Source organism: Camelus ferus, chromosome 3, assembly GCF_009834535.1.
Source record: "Camelus ferus isolate YT-003-E chromosome 3, BCGSAC_Cfer_1.0, whole genome shotgun sequence".
Taxonomy (NCBI): Eukaryota; Metazoa; Chordata; class Mammalia; order Artiodactyla; family Camelidae; genus Camelus; species Camelus ferus.
The window spans coordinates 35,871,916-35,892,633 of NC_045698.1; the positions used below are offsets into that span (position 1 = coordinate 35,871,916).

General features: G+C 35.1%; 1 protein-coding gene and 1 non-coding gene across 5 annotated transcripts in view; one reads left to right on the forward strand and one right to left on the reverse strand.

Moving 5' to 3' along the window:
* PLPP1 (phospholipid phosphatase 1) overlaps positions 1-20,718 on the reverse strand; it is a 91,731-nt gene that overhangs the window by 14,285 nt on the left and 56,728 nt on the right. For 2 of the 4 annotated variants that reach the window (XM_032472298.1, XM_032472306.1), the window contains one exon: positions 14,612-14,892. In XM_032472298.1, the coding sequence (XP_032328189.1) occupies positions 14,612-14,892 (281 nt within the window). Of the gene's footprint in view, positions 1-14,611; positions 14,893-18,059; positions 18,135-19,518; positions 19,671-20,718 lie in introns of those variants that run through there. The other 2 variants (XM_032472300.1, XM_032472312.1) reach the window with 2 other exon arrangements.
* Positions 13,628-13,755, forward strand: LOC116662852. Its single transcript, XR_004318942.1, has one exon. It is a non-coding gene; the product is annotated as a small nucleolar RNA SNORA31 (small nucleolar RNA).

The window sequence follows — 20,718 nt, forward strand, 5'->3', positions numbered from 1 at the left end:
TACGTGTGTGTGATATATTATCTAGCACATTTAGTTGAACTGTATCAGTAAGCATTTCTAATCCTCCATATTGCCATAAATAGAAGCAGTCTTTTTTAAACAAGACTTAGGACTAATAAAACGTCATCTAAAATAAACTGCTTTACTAGGAGACACAATAGTTTGGCAGAAAGTTTGTTTTTAATTATAAAGTGGCCAGCACTCACAAATGTTTCCAATTATTACTATTCCACCAGTTCACTGGGAATGCCCAAGTGGCTCTGTTGCAAATTAGAAAAACTTCCTTTTCCCCCTAAAAATCATCCTAAAATCGATTCCTAAAGCATTCTAGAGCAGAACAGTTGTCAAAAGACTGTTAATGGATACAAGCTTCTGAGTACCTTCTATGTGCAGGCACTTAATACACAGTATTTCCACTCTTTACAAAAACCCCCATAATAGCAACTGTCAATCTTACTTTACACATAGAGAAAACTGAACCTCCCAAAGGTTCAGCAACTAGCTCAAAAGTCACATCTCTTTGAGGTTTAAATCTGAGTCTTCCCAACTCTTCCCCATGTGCCATGATTCCACTGCTGTGAATGGGAGGCCAGCCCAGCAAAAACATTAATCCTGCCACCACCTCTAGGCAGGGAACACCCAACAGGAAGAGCAGGAGTCACTGCTTATACATGGTAACACGTTGTGAAGTTGATATAAGCAAAACTTAGACAACTATGCAAAAATAAATGCTGTCTGTGTGTAAACAATCATCTAAAGAGAATTCTAATTTGTCCTTTGTACAGTCTAAAGGCCAAATAAAAGGAAGTTAAATTTCAGAATGAGGCATTTTCTTCAAATGTTATTTCCTGATTATAAAATTTACATAACAGCAAAATAACTTGAAGGACATGATAGATTTCTCTTCTGTGATAATCTTTAAACAAAGACTAATGCTGTAAACAAGTTAAAATATGTCCCACACAAATGAACACAGGAGGGATGACCCTTAATAAACAATTTCCCCAGTATTCGTCCTACTTTATTTCAAACAGGATTTTTACAACCAATAACTGTACTAAGTGCTTAAGCAATGAGATATCAAGTTATAATCTTAAAAAAAAAAAAACTCACATCTAAGATACTTGGAGAATCAAGTAGGTTGTGAAATGGGAAAAATGGGTACATTCATACTGCACTGCCGTGAGCACACACTTTTCAGAAGGTGGTCTGGTAAGATCTATCTAAATGTATCCATCTATATGTAAAACCAATATATTTTTTGACCCAGCAATTCCACTTCAAGGCATCAGGGATCCTAGACAAACATACACAAGCACAAAGATGTTTGCTACACCACTGCTGGCAACTCAAGGACCCGAGAGAATGGTTCTATCACTATTCTTCTGAATACTACAAGTCAGCTAAAAGGAATTAAATAACTATGTGAACTGACAAAAAGTTATCTCCAGGATATGTTTTAAAATGTCATTTATGTAAACCACATAAAACTATATAATTCCACATTCACTGTAAAAATACATAGAAAACTGAAAGGATACATAAACTGTTAACAGTGGCTCTAGGGAAAACTATCAAATGGGGATTGAAAAAACTTTCACATTTTATAGTAATAATATTAGAAACACAACCTGTTGTAGGGATTATGTAATATATATATATATAAATATTTTAAATGGTAATCAAAATATCTTTGATATGCCTGCTACAAATTTCGTACAAACCCCTTCCCCAATAAACACACACACACACACACACATACACAGACCCACCCCAACTCCTCTTCCTGAGCAATAGTTTCCCTGAGAGTTGCTCTGCCAAGCATCCTACGATTTGGAGTACAAATGCAGCTCCCTATCTACAAGTTCATGCCCCGAACCCAGCAGTGACTTAGGCCCTGGAAGCCTGTTTCCACATCTCTCAGTGAAAGGTGTGGACTTTTACATGTATTTTTAAATATCGTAAGTTGTGTCTCCAATAAAAAATATATCACACAATTTAAAACCACTGAAACTCAGTGTATTAACTCTGTGCTTATTACAAGCAGCAGAACCACTAAACATGTTACGTTAAGACTGAGTCTTTAAAGAATGAAGATTCTTTTAAAGAAATCAGATTTCTAAAAATGTCCAGAAATACAAGAACTATGGAGTCTCTCTCCTCCCAAAGGGTACAGAGACAAAGATGAAGGTAATTAGTGAAGGAATATAAGATAATCCCAACCAAATTTCATTTCAATAAGATACAATGAAAAAATGTAAATTCATCTCATATCCTTGAACTACCCAGAGATTGAGAAATTATTTCAGCAGCAAAAAACGTCATATATTCCCTGAATTACTTTTACAATGATTTTACTATATTCCTATTTAAAGCAATGCTGCATTACATGGGATCAATTTCAACCAAGCCACTTAATACATAAATGTGATATGCCTATCTGAAATAAGTCACATGTGACTATTCTATTTATTAATATTAATGCATCAAACATGACTGCATAGCCAATAACACCATTTAATCATATACTGAACAATCGAATATTTGCAGATATTATTAGACTATAAACTCTAAAGAAGAGAAACTAGCAAGACCATGAAAAATGAAAAAGAGGGAGAAAAAAGTAGGACACAATTGGTTTATGTGGAGGGTATTTTAAACTCTTGACTTAATGAACCATTTGATGACGAAAAACAAATGATCATTTGCCTTCTGTTTAGAGAAGAATCTTCCAAAAAGCAGGAATCTAGAAGTTGCTGAGAACCTTCAGACAAAGGAAAGTAGAACCATGTGTGTCTTGAAAATCAGATGACTGGGGGGAGAAATGGTTCCAAAACTCTCAGCATCTTACAACAGATGAGGAGAGAGTAGGTATGACAAAGCTTATTGACAGGGTAAAACACACGTACACAGGTGTACTAACTAGGGTAAGAAAGGTCACACGTTTCCTTTGGCATGAGAGAAAAATTAGGACTTGGTGCAATAAGACTCCAAATCACCAAAGCCACCTTATCTAAGACAGTTAAGAAGGAAACAAGGGGTAAGCGGCAGATTAAACAAAGGACACACTGTGAAGTATTCCAGTGCGGCAACTAACAATACCTTGCCTACCACCCTCCTTTTTAAAACAAGTTAAACAAGGAGACTACTTGCCAAAAGGTAAAAGATATCAAGTGAAACAGAAGGAAGAAGCAGTTCTAAATCACTTTCAAAGCTGTTTATCTTTTTTAAGACAGGATTGCTAGCTAGAGGCAAGATCGAGAGATTTCTAGTTTTAGCCCTCCCTCAAAAAGACCACACCAAGGCCAAGAACGCCTTTTACCACCAGCCAGTAAGCTCCGCTTCCAAACCTAACGCTGACCATGAAGTCACCACTAACCCTTGGTCACCAAGGTTAAGAAGGATGAGGCTCAAGACATCAATAAAACTGTCTTTTGGATCACACCAATGCAGAACTTTAGATCTGAGCTGAAGCAGACACTGCCAATAGCAAGAGAAGAGGCAAAGGCCCACAGATGTAAAATTTAGAGTCCAACAGGAAGCAGGCCAGACAGGCCACTCATAGTCCCTTTCAGATTAGACCAGATGCTATCAGTAGAGCCCATGTCACAGGAATAGCAGAGTGCCACAAGACTTCACTTAGAGAAATCTTTCTATAAACGATGGACAAAAGCAGGTAAGTCACATTTCCTTTAGTACCTCAAGTCCTTCTGCTGTTAAGAGAAAAGAAAACTGTACCAATTCCTATCATACAACATTTAATGCCTATTTTAGTGGATATTTAAATCAGAATAAAATGGACGAAAGCTGAATATTTTTTACAAGTATAAAAACAGAATTACTCTCATGTTTCAAATCCTTCACTAGCACAAACTGTTCACCACAGAGTAACAGACCCTTCATAATCCCCACCAACCTCTCCAGAACCATCATCTTCTACCAAACTACTTAAAATTCCCAACACACACCATGTTTCATGCTCTCTGTGCTTCTTCATACCTCTGCCTGTAATGGGCTTCCCACATTTCTTTAACAATTATTACATAAAAGCCAAGTCAACCACTGTTTCCTCCAAAAAACAGCTTGTACAGCTACTTCCCTTTCCTTGAAGCTACTGCCCTTTCTCCACAAAGGAGAGACATACAGCACTCAATGAACACGTCTATCTTAGCACCAACCTTCTACAGTAAAATCATGTGTAACTATACTTCTTCTTCCATTACATCAAAAGGGGAGTGGTGGAACAAGACATTTTAAATAGGAATTTCTGTATTTCTGTATGTTCATTACAAAAATCAGAAGGTACAGCTAAACAAAAGAAAAATTGATGGTAAACCCCATCCTCCCTGACTGGGATCACATCTTAATTCATCTTGTATCCCTACCACCCAATACCATTATTAAGCACAGAGTAGGTGCTCAATGTATTTTTTAACCTAAAGCAGAATCTAATCTCTTGAATAACAATTTTTATTTAGTAATCTCAGAAAATATTAAATTTTTACACTTTTCATATTTTAAATGTCACACATATAAACACCTTTCCTGCCCACCCCCTTCCCGTCATGCATCAAGAATCTGCTCTCATTTTAGTGGCTCCAGAAGAGGTACACTTTAACAATCTTGTTTTGTAACAGTTGTAAAATGCATAAAATAAGGAAAATATGTTATATTTGCATGATAATTTTATCATGTAATTAAATACTATGCTTAGCTTATCTCAGTCTATGCCAATAAATTACAGCAAACCACATAGATAAACTCTGATTTTAACGTCATACCCTCTGATGTGTTTTCCCTTGTAGTGATTAGAAAATCTGACTGTATCATCAAAGTTCAGGAGAATTAGGAGTTTCACCCTTCTGTCAGAAATTTTATGTCAAAGTGTTACTAGCTTAAACATGTAGCACCTAATGTATCTTCCCAATACATCAGGCAAGCATTTTAATAATGCGTGTAAAATGTGCATAAACCTTTTTACATTATGATTAAAGGCAATCAGATTAGTGGAGCAAATGACATCCAAATGAAAAAGTGACAGATATATTCTGTTGTAAATAAAAAACAACTTAAGTTTTAAGCATTCTCAAAGCAAATATAAATGGCCCAAAACCAAAAGCAAAGCAACAAGGGAAGATAAATATGGAAAAGGGTTTTAGGTATTATCTGAATCCTACTTTTCATTACCCATATGAAGATTTTCTCAACTTTTAAAGGATTCACTTCTATCCAATACACCAAAAATCTTGAAAACTGCCCATCTTCTTCACAAATTTCCAAATATCACCTGAGAAGCAAAACACTGCAGTTGCAAACAGATTACATAAGAAAAAAATAATGGTTAACATAACAGAAACATAAAAGTTAGCCAATCCTGTAATCCCTCTCAAGTGCATATACAGTAAGTTCATTTATTATATAAATGAATAGTAATGTTATCTAATGTCTTCCCAAACCTCACTCTCCCAAAAGAGTAGCATTAAAAATCCCATTAACAACACAAGCCTTTTCTGTCAGCTTACTCAATAAAAATGGCATTACTCAACAGAGAAAGGAAATCAAGTCAAGATCCAGGCACCTAGTGGTCATTACATTAACTGACAGTAACCTGTTAGGAAATCAGCTGGTCCACGTGAGGCTGGGGCCATTTTGGTACAGCAAAGTCACAGGACAGAGCAAGGCTTGCTCCTCAAACTAATGTATAGAGGAAATCACGTGGGGATTCTGTTCAAAATGCAGAGTTTATGGGTAAAGCCAGTGATGGAAAGTAAGATTCTGAATGTCAAACTCCCAGGTGATACCCAGCCTGCTGGTCAGCGCAGAGAACCACACTCCGAATGGCAAAGGGAGACAAGTGAGAAGAAAAGTAGTTCTGAGCTCAAGTAGGAATACACTTAGGACACATCCAAGTGAATGCTGATGCTTTTTTTGTTTTCCATCTTCTCTTTTTATTACAAAAGTTACTTAAAACAGGAAAATACTGTGTTTTCTTTATTTAACATACACTCTAACACAGATTTTAACTCTCCAAATATGCAGTCAACAAAATCAGTACGTTAGACTTGTTTCACTGTTTACTAACTCAACTTACTTCCTACCTCTCAATAAAAATATTTATTTTCTATCAGATGAAAATATCTAAAGGTATTGTTCACATTTTTTTTTAATGGAGGTACTAAGGACTGAACCCAGGACCTCATGCATGCCAGGTATACACTCTACCACTGAGCTATACCCTCTTTCCTTCACATTTATTTTGAATGAAAACTTATACATCACCATTTGATCCATGGGGTTTATCATTATATCATTATATTTTAATCTAGAAAAAGTACTCACTAATATATTTAGGAAACAATTTTTTTCGTATTTCAAAGATGACAATGTGGAATTCACGAATTCTAAGGAGAAGGTACAAAGCATCAATATGAAGTCGTCAGCTAATGACATGTTAGTATGATTCAGTAGCCTTTTAACATTTAAGATGCAGCACCGGGTGATTTATCAAAAAACTTAAGGGTAACTTTCATCTTAACATATCCATTGCAAGACCTACAATCTAACTCAAAAACTGAAAATCCAAGGAGAAACCCAAGAAGCACCAAAAGCTGATGCATTTGTTCATAACTAATTCTCTAAACAACCATTTAAAGGGGGAGGTGGGGAATAGCATGAAATGACAAGCATCTAAAACTTAAGAGTATTGCTAATTTGGTAAGTGTGTGTGGGTGTAATTGTTTTTAAAATAAATTATGTATACAAATATTTACCAATAAATAGTGGCAGAAAGTTACTAAAAGTGGAGAAAGGAGTTCATCTTTCTAAGCTTGCACCTCAGCCAAAACAGGGTCACACCTAGACTCAACATACTCTTCCTCACAAGAAAATGAATCAGGCACCAAGTTAAATCTAAGAGAGTAAAAAATTTTTGCTTTTATTGCCACATTAAAATAAATAAAATTATATGGAATATATGAATGCAAACAGGCAAAATCAGACATTTGCATAAAAATATATGTAGTTATTTAATTAGGTACCATGTTGTATAACTACATTTTCACTCTTTAATCAAAGATGAAAAGTTCCCTTAACTTTCAACGCACCAGACTTCAATTATGCTGCTCCCTGGACCTGATACACATCCCATCCCAATTTTATACATTCGAACCTTTATTCATCCTCCAAAATGCCTCCTGTGCTAGAAGTAGTTCTACATCCTCTGAATTCATGGAGCATTTTATCTTCACTCCTGTAAGGCACGTATCACTTTCTATCACCCACACAATCTCCAAACATGTCTCAGCTCCTATGTAGTGAGCACCACAAGGGCAACCAGTATACCTTGGTAGCACCCATGCTGACTAGGACTTAGGAGTAATAGGTATTAGTCAAATTTAGTAACTTCACAGAATAGACTGAAACAGTGGTTCTAAGATCAGCAGCCAAAGCACCATCTGGGCACATTCTGGTAGAAGTGCAAATTCTTGGGCCACCTCCCAGACCCACTGAATCAGAAATCCTGAGGGTGAGGCCAAGCAATCCTTCTACGTGATTCCAATGTGGCTAATACATACAAAAACTGGGGGCAAAAAGAGTCAGAGCGGTGTGGGGGTGATGCAGCAGTCACAGCTACACGTCACATGTCAGATACTGACATTTAGAACAGAGGAAGTGGAAAGAGGTGCTGGCCCTTCCTTTAAAGTCACTTCCTTTTAAATACACTAACAGCTAATGTCCTTTCGTAGAGTAAAGGATCTTTTAAAATCATCCCTTTTCTTTCTGTATGTTGATATTTCCATACAGATACAAGACTAAAAAGAAGGCTGTCCAGGTTACTGATACACATGCCTGAGAAATACTGACCACACAGTCAAACAAATGAATCTTTCTGAAGGCATAAAGGCTTATCCAATGACGTTTACAATTAGATTGCACAGAAAAAGCCATTCTCTCAAAGTATAAAGCAAGTTTTTCCAGGTACTTAGTACCACAGCCAGTCAGTCTAGTTATAATTGTTTATCATCATTACAGAAGGCACACCCTCAAACTTCAGCTTTATTTACCTGCATGTGGGCTGCATTAAAAAGAGAAAAGGAAAATTATTTTTCCCATTCAAACAAACATATTGCAATTAAACATCTAAGCAACATAAGCTGCCATAATCCAAACAAAAACAACTTTGTATGGGTTACCTGATTCATATAGTCAGAGATCAATCATTCAAAACTAATCAGGAACACTGAGTTTACACTTAAACAAATGTAATTTAAAGAAAAGCCAGAAAAAAAAAAAGTGAATCTCTCAAAGTCTAAAGTTCCTATACTGTATTATCATAAATAGAGCAGCTCGTCGTGCACAATCTTAAATTTACTCTACCTAACAGGGTAAGTATCAGCTCCCACATCTTGAGACAGTAGATGTTGTGAAAGGTTGTGTTCCCATATCCAGGTGATATAAAGCAGTGGTTCTCAAGATCAACAACATTAGCAGCATCTGAGAACTTGTTAGAAATACAAATTCTCAGGCCCCACACCAAATCTTCTGAATCAAATATTTGGGGATGAAGCCCCAGAAATCAGTACTTTAAAAAGCCCTCCAAGTGATTCTAAGGAACCACTAATGTTTGAGAGCCACCAGTCTGAAGACTCTCTAAAGAGAATCTTGACCTATGAAGGGAGCTACAAGTCTAAACTGCCTGGGCTCATTAGTAATTTTTTTCAAAACCTGAGAGTAATGCTATTCTCACTGGCATAAGCAATGGCAGTTGGATGTCCTATTGTTACAAGCATAAACCCCTTTTCCTTCATAGTAAATTCCCAGGTATTAATTTTAAATAATGAAGAGGAGCTCTCTGGATACTACAACTAGCAGAATTCCATTACAGTCCATTATGTTCTCCCTCCTATGCTTAGGACCCAAAGGCCACCATAAATGAAGCCCAATAAAAGTCCTGTGACATCAGTGATATCAGACAGAACACAAGAGCATACACATGTGCAGGAAGGGAGCAAGGAGAAAGAGAAAAAGAAGTAAGAGAACAAATGGGAAAAAAGTCAAGATCAAATACCAAAACTGCAAGAGGGTACTCTCATCCTAAGATATATCTCTGACTTATTTATAGCCAACAAAAAAGACTCATTTCAGGTGCTTAGGTTCCCTTCTCTCCAATGTCAAACATTACAATTTTACAATTAAAAATGTACAGAGGGCAGGCTGTGGAGATAAACAAATTAAAAGAGCAGATTGCACTATAATCCTAATAAACTTATGGACAATGTCTAGACTGAAATGTTTTTGCATTTCTGGCATCCTGACCTTTAAAATCTAAAAGAAAAGGAACAGGAAAGCCTGTATCCAACCAAACTGTAGAATAGCAACATAAAACCACAGTTATGTACCAATGTTATACAGCTCTGAAACTAACAACTAATTCATTCTAGAAACACTGATGGGAATTATGTTTTTCTTGTAAGATACAGTTTTCTTAAAATTTCATTTCTATGTTTGATTTTCCTTTATCCTTGTTTCAGAACCCCAAAACTTACCAAGAGATGTTTTCCACTGAAAACTATAGATAATAATTATTTGTAATATACAGTTTCTGCAATTTGAGTTATCCAAATATTTATACTGCTTTCAAAGAGATTGTTTTCCTGACCCTTACACAGGATGTTAAGTGGACAACTGCATATGGGTTGGTGTAGAAAAGTTAAATGATGGGTAAAAAACCCAAGTGTACTTAAGTCAAAAGTACAATCAGAGTAATGGTACATGATGGCCAATTTGGGTACACTAGGAAGAGTTAGGGAGTATGACACATGTAGACTAAAAAATGTAATTCTTTTTATACCATTTTAACTAAATTATATTATTTCAAATTTTGTCCAAGTGGCTTGAGCAAGAAAGAAAAATTTCTCAATAAGATATGTCACAAGAAAATTTTGAGCTAAGATTTATGTACCTGAACCAGAGAAACAATACATGTGTGAAGAATTTGTGTCCTTTAAGAATCATATACAAAGACACTTTCTGGAGTTTAGGTAAACTCCTATCACCACAGTGGCCTTCTTAAATTCCTTGGCTGAGAGAAAATTATTAAGAGTTTTCCTGTATGTTTTCTGTTTGGTGATACAGGAGAGAGATTCTTAGAGACACAGGCACACTGCTTGATGTACAAGTGCTAAACTAAGACTAGAATGTTAAAAACCATAAAGAAGCTGAACAAACTCCAGGCAGTCTAAATATAAAGACAGAACCATACCTAGACACGTCACAGTAAAATTGACAAAAGCAGTATGAGAGAAAATCACATAAAGGAGAACAAGAATACAACTAATAGATCATCTCTCATCAGAAACAACAGAAACCAAAAAACTGTGCAATGACATAGTCAACCTATGGAAAGAAAAAAACCACATCAAAGAATTTTATACCCAGCAAAACTATTCTTGAAAAATGAAAGCAAAATAAAGATATTTCCAGATAAACAAAAGCTAACAATTTTCTGCTAGCAAACCTGAGCCACAAAAATACTAAAGAAATTTCTTCAGGATGGGAGAAATTACACCAGATGGTAACTTAAAGCCCAACTGTATACTCCAGAATTCCAGTTCTATAAAGAAACCTATATTTTTCTTGTATCTTCAAACTCTTCACTATGATTCACTGTATCTCCTAATCATTAAATTGAGGAGAGTTTCATTTAATTTCTTCTATCAATTTCTTTAAACATAACTGTTTAAAGCAAAAATAACAACAAAACTTTGTTGAGTTTAAAATGTATATGGATGTAATACATATGATAATAATAACCCAAAGTGTGTGGGGAGGTTGGAGGCACAGAGCTATGCTATGTACAAAGGGCTAATTTTGCTGTAAGAAAGTCAGAATTAACTTGAAGTAAATTATGATAAACAGATGTAATCCCTAAGAAACACACAAAAAACCCCACAAAAAATCAGGGTTAAATGTCAACAGAATACTTAAAATTTTATACTAAAAAATATTTATGTGATACAAAAGAAAACAGCATAGGAAGAATAGAAATTAAGAGAGATGAAAAAAGAAATTACACCTGAAACTAATATAATGTTATAATACGTTATAATATGTCAAGTTATATCACGATTTTAAAAAAGAGCCAGATGAGACAGAGAACACACAGCAAAATGGCAGACCTAAATTGAGATGGATAGTTACATTAAATGTAAATTAATTAAACACTGTAATCAATAAGCAGAGATTTTTTCAGACTAGATTAAAAAGTATAAACAAGATCTGAATTACATACATTAAATATCCAACAAACACACTTTAAATTCAAAGATTCCAATAAACTAAAAGTTTTACTTATGGAAATTATATACTATTCAAACAATAAACATAATAGGACTGGAGTGGATATATATTACTATCAAACAAAATAGACTTATAGCAAAAAATAATTCTAGAAATAGAGACATCTCATACTTAAAAGGGTACAGTAAGAAAAAATAAGTTAAAAATGTTACACACTGAACAGCAGAATCACAAAATGAAATAAAAGCTGGCAGAAATGAAAGAATAAAAACAATTCAACAATTACAGTTAGAGATTTCAAACTCCTAAAGAATAACTGACAAAAAACCTCTGTAGAAAATTCATACAGATACAGAAGATTTGAATAACACTATTAATCGATTTGACCAAATTTATATGTACAGAACACTCAACCCCAAAACAGAAGAATACACATTCTCTTCAAATGTACATGGTATTATTCTCACGGACAGACCATATACTGGGCCATGAAACAAACCTCAATAAATTTAAAGGCATTCTAATCATACAAAGTATGTTCTCTGATCACAATATAATTAAACCAAAAATCAATGACAGAAAAATAAATAACTCATAGATCAAAGGAAAACACAAGGGAAATTAGAAAATATTTTCAGTTAAATGAAAATGAAGATACAACATATCAAAACTTGTGACATAGCTAATTAAGTTTATACCTTATGAAAAAATAAGAGCAAACAAAACTGAAAGCAAGCAGAATAAAGTAAATCAAAACAGCAGAAATAAATGAAATTGAATACAGAACAACAAAGTCAGTGAACCCAAAAAGAACCAATGAAACTAATAAAAAGATCAACAAAATTGATAAACTTCTAGCAAGACCACTCAAGAGAAAAAGAGGTATGATACACATTATCAATGGCAGGAATGTAAGAGGGCTAGCTCTACAGTTCCTACAAACAGTAAAAGGATAGTAGGGAGACACTGTGAACAACTTGATGCCAATAAATTTGATAGTTTAGATAAAATGGACAAATTCCTTCAGAGACAAATGATTAACACTCATATAGGAAACAGATAACCTGAATAATCCTACATCTATTCTTAAAAATGAAACTATAGCTTAAAACATTCCCACAAAGAAAACTCCCATTCTAAATAGATTTACTGGTGAATTCTACAAAACATTTAATACCAAACATTTGATACCAAGTCTGAGCAAAAACTTCATAAGAAAACTACAAACAAGTAACACTCATGAACACAAAAGTAAAAATCCTTAATAAAATATTAGCAAATTGAATCCACTTAATATAAAAATTGTAAAACACCATGACTAAGTAGGGAGTTTATCCTTGGAGTTTATCCAACCCCTCCACTGTACAGTCTGGAACTCCAATTCTGTTGTTAAATTCCTCTATATTTCTTCATGTCTTCAAACTCTTCACTGAAGGTTTGCTACATCTCCTAGTCATTAAATTAAAGAGCATTTCCCTAGGATTCTGCTCGGTCCTGTATCACCATCAAAGCAGAGAATGAGATATCCACATCTCACACCTTAAGAGTCCAGTGTTGATCTCGATATCTTCATCACTCCTCAAAGTCATTTCTGGACCATTCTTTCCCTCTTATAAAAATGCTTGCTTACCTAAGCTCAAATCAACAGTATCACCTTCTACTATCTACTTCTCAACCACTTACCACTTAAGTAACTTTTCCCTCTTCAATCATTAAGACTTTATATCCATAGTGGTCCTCATATCATCACCTCAAAGCCTGCCAATCAATAGTCTCTCTATTCTTTGGCCTTGTTTATCAACAGGGAGGTTCTCTTCCATTGTCAACATTTGTTTAATGTAAGTCTTCCCTGCTAGACTAAGCTCCATAAAAACAGAAACCAGAGCTGTCTTGTTCACTGCTGAATTCCAAGCACATAGCACAATGGATCCTCTTAAATGCAAATATTGGGGACTACTAGTAGGCCTGTGTGACCACAATGACAATAAAGTGTCTGGGAATCATATATAAAAAAACAATCAAAGGATGTTTTACTAAGACAAAGTATTTGCTGGATGAATAAATAAAGGAAAATGATATTAGCTATTCTAAAATATAAAAAAGCCAAACATATAAAACAAGTAGGACTGACAATTCCAAGACGTGGGATGAGCAATTGACTCTGCTACTAATTAGCGACTTTACTTAATATAACTGGGCTTCTGTCTGCTCATCTACAAACTACAGGAATCAGACCTTTTGGGTTCCAAACATTCTCTTTCCATTCATGTCTAATAGTGCCGCAAATGTAGAAAGAAGCCCAACAAGTGTGTTATAAGAAGGCAACCTGCTGCATCCACTGATAGACCTTGAACAGTCTGCTGTTGTTCTTTTGGTTTGCACTAGGATGCGAAAGAAAAGTCCCTGCGCTTTCTGTCTGTCTGTGTGGCAGCCCAGATTGAATAGGGGAATACACCTGTAGCCTAAAAATGTTAAATACTTTCTTTCATATTGGAAAAAGATATTAATAGAATCTTCCTTGTTTTTACAGTAACAAATTTGGCTGTTTGGATCTATCACCTGTCGTCATAACTGGCTGGCCACTGCTTTCATCCACACAACACCAGGACTTAAAAGACAAATGGAACTGATGCCATCTTGAGCTTCATTTATTTTGATGTTGATTTATTTGGAGCGGAGGCATTGTTTTTGAGAAAAAAAATGTGTAGGTTGTCTAAAAATAAAATGCATTTAAATTCATCTGGAAAAAAAAAAAAAAAAGAAGGCAACCTGAGGAGCTATAGCTATCAAAATATGAATGAAGTTACCCTACAAAAAATATACTCTATGAATACTAAGAGATAAAGAAAGCTTCATACATGGGTGGACTAGATCAGAAGTAAATGATAACCCATATGGGCAGCCATTGTTTATGTAATAATAAAAGTTTTACTGGAACACAGTTAACACTCATTTGCTAAAGGACTGTCTATGGCTGTTCTTTCCTGCTACAAAGGTAAAGTTGGACAGTAGTCAACATATGACCCACAAACCCTAAAATATATTTACCATCTAGAACTTTAAGAAAAAGCTTGCTTACCCTGGACTACATGATTTATAAAGTGCATTAAAATGCTCTTAAATAGAGGATAGGGATAAAATAGAAAATAAAGAGTAAGCAGAGAAAATAGATCAAACATGATTTCAATTCACCTCTCAGTGATTACACTAGCTTCTCTCTCTATGCCTGTGGATGGCTCATTTTTTCAATCATTGAAACCTTCTATTCCAAAAATACACAAGATAAAACAAGCATTAAAAATGTAACACGCACCTGCCCTCCTTCACTTTTTGTGCATTCCCTCGACATATGTAGTTTTCAATGTAACCATCACTGCAGTTGATTTTTGACCAGTCTGGGTCACAAACATCCAAGAAGTGAGGCCGCAGTCTGCCTATGGAATACTTGGCAATGTCAGTCAGAGACTGACTAGCAGCTGCACCAAATAAAAATGTTCCAATGGCTTTGTAAATAGTGGCTATGTAGTTATTCCTGATAAAGGAATTCGAGTGCAAGAGGTTAAAGTAAACAGACAGGGTTTCTCCAACAATCATCTGAAAAAGAAACAGAAAAATAGTATGTTAAAGAAGTAACCAGGCACTTTAAACAAAGAAAAAATAGAAAATAAAATTGTAAATCACAATAAAATCTTTGTTTAAAAAACACCTCCCCCCTTTTTTTCCCTCTACAAATGGAGAGCAACTTCAGATGTCTAATTCTAGACCACAAAAAAAGGTGTCAGATCAATTGTGAATACTGTTTACAGAGTAATGGTTAAGCCAAAATAATTTCAAAGTCTACCCTGAAACAGTAAGACCTTATTCCTTTGCTGGTATTCAAATAAACTGAGTCTTAATAAGTACACAATGATGTATCATGGAAACAAAAACCATGGTTTGTTCAAAGAACATAAACTTCCCCAAGGAGAACATCCCTTTTATAAGTACTTTTAACTGACAGAGGCTGCAATTTCATCAAACATTCCTTTGAATCAAAAACATCCATCATATTAAAAAGGATAAAATAGTTTCAGAGAGAGAAAAAGCTAATATAAAAGCAGGGACCCAACACTGAGGCCAAAGGGTAGAGAGGGCAGAGATTAACTGACAAGGCCTCCCAGTCCTGCCTCTCCAGGAGGCCTTTAGGGCCAACTGACTTAACAACTCTCATTAAAAGACCAAACACACTTGATGCTCTCCTTCTCCAAAAAAAATCTCAAGTGACTTCTTCCTCTTTATTTTTCACTGATTTTTGTAAAATGAGGGTTACAGCCTTCCCAGATTCTAGTAGAGTGTGTATGTGTGTAAGCATGCACCAGTATGAGTTTAACCTTTTTATGGTTTCCAAATACTTTCCAAATTCACAGACCAATACCTTGAGAAATCTGAAAAAGTACTGAATGGCAACATGATAAAAAAAAAATCACATTTGCTGATAAAATAAGCCACACTCTAGCTACCTGAGACCAAAATAAAAACATTCTGCTTGCTAATTTATGTTGGGTGGATATAAAATCACGAAGTTTCACTTAAGATACATACTAGGTTTACTGCTTCATCTTAAATTTACATAAACAATTTTACAAAGTTGTGAGGGTTATCTGGCTTCAGAGTGAACCCTTCCATAAGAGAAATAAATGGCTGCCTCCTGAAAGGGGTTTCAAGAATCTGATACCAAAAATTCTTTCCTCATTTGGCTCAATGGCTCCTAGAATTCCGTAATTAGAATGTTGTAACTCTGACAACTAGGCTATGAACTCAACAAAAGCAAGAATAAATTTTTAGTCATTGAATGGAAAGCTAGTACTACCACAGTGACCTAAAACAGAGCTGGTGGTCAATAAATTTCAACTGAAGGTGCTACCTCTTGGGTTAAAAGTAAACACCCTTAGACACATTAAGCCCCACAGAAACATTTTCCTTGCATAATCATTAACGTGAATGACTTAATGAGACCTTTTCTGAGAGCAGGTCTCACAGGAGAATAAAACTAAATGCACTTCTGGGGATACAACACTTCCGCAACTGTGCTAAAGGTTCTCCCCCACGACTGCCTAGAGGTTCTGCATTAAAGTTAAGTCTCCGCAGACTGTTAAGGTGTTACAGCAACTGCCTTGATAGATTAGCAGCAAGAAAAGATTTCTCTAACATTTTGTTATAGAGTTGAACTCTGATAATTTTAATATATACCAAGTATATTAATCTACCACAATTTGAGCAGTTGAAACTTCCATACCTTAGCTGCCAGCATTTCTTGCATAAGCACTCAACTATTTTCCCAAAACAGGTATTGATGTCTGCGAGTCTTCCTGCTCATAATAATCATTGTTTAGGGCCAACCAACCCTGGTTCTTGCCACTGATGACTGAACATCAGGTCACTAGGACCATTTAGAGCAATGGGCACAGATTAAAAGCTGATTTACAGAAGCAATATAGCTGAAACTTAACCTGTAACACCAGGGAAGAGTGGGGGGCTCTAAAGCTGACAAGTGCTAGGTTAACTTACATCATTTTTTATCATGTACTCCATCTTTATTGAGAGAAATAGATAATAGAGATGTTCTAAATCAATTCTTCTAATTTAAATGTAAGGATATGTCTGCATTTCACCTACACAATAGCCATAGTTTTGTTTCATTTTAATATGTTATCCTGCCTTTTGAGCCATTTATGCCAACTCAGTCTTTAGTGAAGTCCACACTTAAGCTAACTGTACCCTATTCTTAGAGCTGGGATGACTTGTCATGTATTATTTACTCAGATTCTAAAGACAGGATAAATTATTAAAGAACTAAAGATAATGTTTGGGGGAGTAAAACAGAATACTTTTGAAGATAGAAGCTAATAATTATCTAAATCAGTGTGATCCAACCCTTGAAAACCTATGTACCACAGTATTTTCTCACCATCTCCTTTATATCTCCAAGATATATATACCAACCAAGATAATTTCATACAGCTCTACACTGTCCATATAGCTATGTGTCTTCCACTCAAGGCCCACCTTCCCAAACGAATATATAATCACTGGTATACTTTCACTCCTTCCTAAACACCTCAAAATGCCTCCATTCCCTTTATTCCACTGAATCTCTCTCCAAAAAAGTCATAATGGCCTTATCAATCAAACACATTTTTATCAACCCAAATCTTAATTTCTCAGAAGTATTTGATATCACTGACCATTTTATCCTTATTGAAATTCTCCCTTGGCTTCTGGGAAACTCTATTAATTCTGATTCTCTACCAGGCTTTCTCAGTCACTCATGTTTGTGAATCATTTGCACATCATGTCAAAGACCTGGCATGAAGTCTCAATCACGGTCATGATTTCTTTTTTAAAAAATGATTTACTTTCTAGAAAATCAAATGAAACATAAACTAGTCTAACCAAGTGCTTCCTGAAAGAAGCTGAGTTAATGAACAAACTGAAATTGTTTTAAATTAATAGATAAAACCACTGCCTTAGGCAGTGTTTGTTGATACAGCTGATATGAAAACAGTACTTTTACAGTACCTTTAAACAGTCTGTTCTTTTTAAAGAAAACTATACGCAACTTACTTGATGTTTTATAAAGACAACTTTCTCACAGGTGATGGTGAAATAATCAAAACTTCCAAGTTAATAAAGTATAACTAATAAGTTTTTGCTGAGTGCCTCTCAGGTCCTGTGCTTGCTGTACAGGCTACATATAACCACACAGTGCCCAGAGCCAGCACCTTGTCCTGTTGCAGGCCTCTGGTCTGTAGCAGATTTCTGTAGTTTTGCTTGTGCAGCATCCTTCTTACTGAGACACAAAGAAAAGTAGAATTGACAAGTACATTGGTAGCAGTGTTTGAGTACTTGAATCTTGTCTGATATCAGCTATTACTTGCATAGAGAGTCCTACTAAAATTGTTGTAAATAGCTAGTAAACTCTCAGACACATATAAAAGGCCCTACTCATACTCCCTCTTTAATGGAAAGATCATAAATATGGCTTGCTTTCTTTTAATAGTAAAAACTCAGTGTAAAGACTTGTCTAGATTAAAGGGACCACCAATTTCTTAAAACTTCACTGTACTGTAGGAGAGTCACCAGCATTACTGCATAATCACTCCAGTTTCGTCCCAGCACTTAGGACATGCCAGGCTCCAGGGCAAGCAATGAGTATACCAAGATGAACAAGGCACCATCTCTGCCTTCAAGGAGCTCACAGTTTTGTGAAACAAACATTTGTGTAGCAGAAGTTTCCTCTTATTAATTTTACACCACAAATTATAAGTTTAACTTTCAGTGCTAAAAAGGAGCTGAGATCATTCTGCAATAAGATGTTAAATTTCTAAATTAAGAAGTTTTTTTTTTAATACACTCCAAAACAGAGAAGATAGCATGCATATATATATAAAGCATGCATATATATATATGCTATTACCTTTTTAGCCTATCTCCTGTATAAGACCAAATTTTCTGCTTTTAACATACATCTTATTTCTAAAGATAAAACTTATGGAGGATAAAACTAAGTCATAGAACCTTTGAGTTGAGAGATTATAAAAATCATCTGGTCCAATCACTTAAAGTTTTCTCCCCAGAGCATATTTTCTAAGCATTCCCACCTGAAATCCTAGAAAACAGCAACTACTATTGTGTTTTAAGTACCAGTAAAAATTCTTTTATGTTCACTGCTAATTATACATAGAACTTTGGCTTTTCCCTCCTATTTCGGCCATTATCTAAAAATTATTTTAATTCTAAACATGGGTTTAATGAAATGTTAACATTAGTCAGCAATTTTTCTTTTCTAGAATCAGTAGCTAGAAAGTAGGCTCATATACACAGTTTCAGTAATTCATAAAATAATATCCTAGGTATAAAGTATGCTAGAAATATATTGACATAAAAGTCACCTATTGGATTATTACTGAAACAATAACAAGTTAGAGCTCTAAAAAAATCACAGTGACTTGAAAAACATCAGCATAAAACCTACACAGATTCAGTAAGATTATTCTCATTATACACTGTTACTCTTCTGTCCCCACTTAAAATAGCTGAGTTTATTTTGAACAAATAACATTAAAGGTTACAAAAAAACATTGTTTTACAGGGTTACACATTCAATCATTAACACAGATTAACACAAAATTAAGCCAATTGCCCAAAAGTGATAAACTTGGAAAAGTGGATTTAACTTACAACGATAATACTGAATGGAATGATTATTCCACCTAATAACGGATAAGGTATGGTGTCTTCTTTGTAAGGGTACTTGATGGACTCATCATTACAGAATAATCCTCGTTGGAAGGGGGTATGCCTTGAAGTAAGAATTGCAAAAGGCAATCCAGCTAGCAAAAGGAATAAATGAAAATATCATTAAAAAGGAAATATCAAAACTAATAAATGGCAATAATTATCCCAGCGACGGTGTTTAAAATATTTTTTCCATGAAAATAAGAGCACATGGAAAAAGGAAATGCAGCAACACATGCAACAGAAGTTAGAAAAATTACAGTTTAGGGTAAAGATCTTTTTTCTACAGGAAATAACACCTCCAAGTCCTCTATTAACCAATTTAATCAAAAGCAACTTCTTCCCTTCATTTTTACCACAATACACTCATCTGTTTTGGAGGAAAAAAATCTCTTCTCATGCTCTTGTCATTTAATCATAGGGTTTTCAACATTATTTCCAAACCAATTTGTCACGATCTTAGCTTCCAAAAGGAAAACAGCATTTTGATATTCCCCATTTTATCTTGATATTACTACCACATTTAGACAGGTCATAGTCACTGGCTTAGCTATTAAGGTATCTAAATAAAGTTTATCCACTCATTTCTGTAATGTCTACAGCAAATTTAGAGCTGCTGTGAAAAGGAGTCTGAACTTAAAGCAAGTTCCTTAAGAAAAGATGGACAATGGAGTCAAGCACAAAAGCACCTAAAAGACAGCTCTCTGTTTTCATCATCAATGTCTTCCCTAAAGATCATGTCCCACATTCACCTCCTAAAATGTCTGAACTTTTGCCTAAATGTGAACTTTATGAATTCAGTCCTCTTTTACTTCACTCACTGTACCCAGCATCCTAATTCATACTGCAGCATACTGACTAGGACACCTTTCTTAAAAAGACAAGAGTTCAGCAGAAACCCTCAACATGAGGTCTGCTTCAAGACTTTTCAAATTATGGACAGGTCTCTCCCTAAATGACCAATTCTCCCAGCAGTAATATCATAACCACTAAGTTAACATACTCACTGTATCTTCAAGTGTTCTTTCTGTGAAGCACCAAGTCTTGATGAGACCATTTACAGTCCCTATCAGTTCCACTAAGCCCTAAAGGCTCAATGACAACCAAGCCTCTGTCACAATGCCTGATGCATATACTACTAAT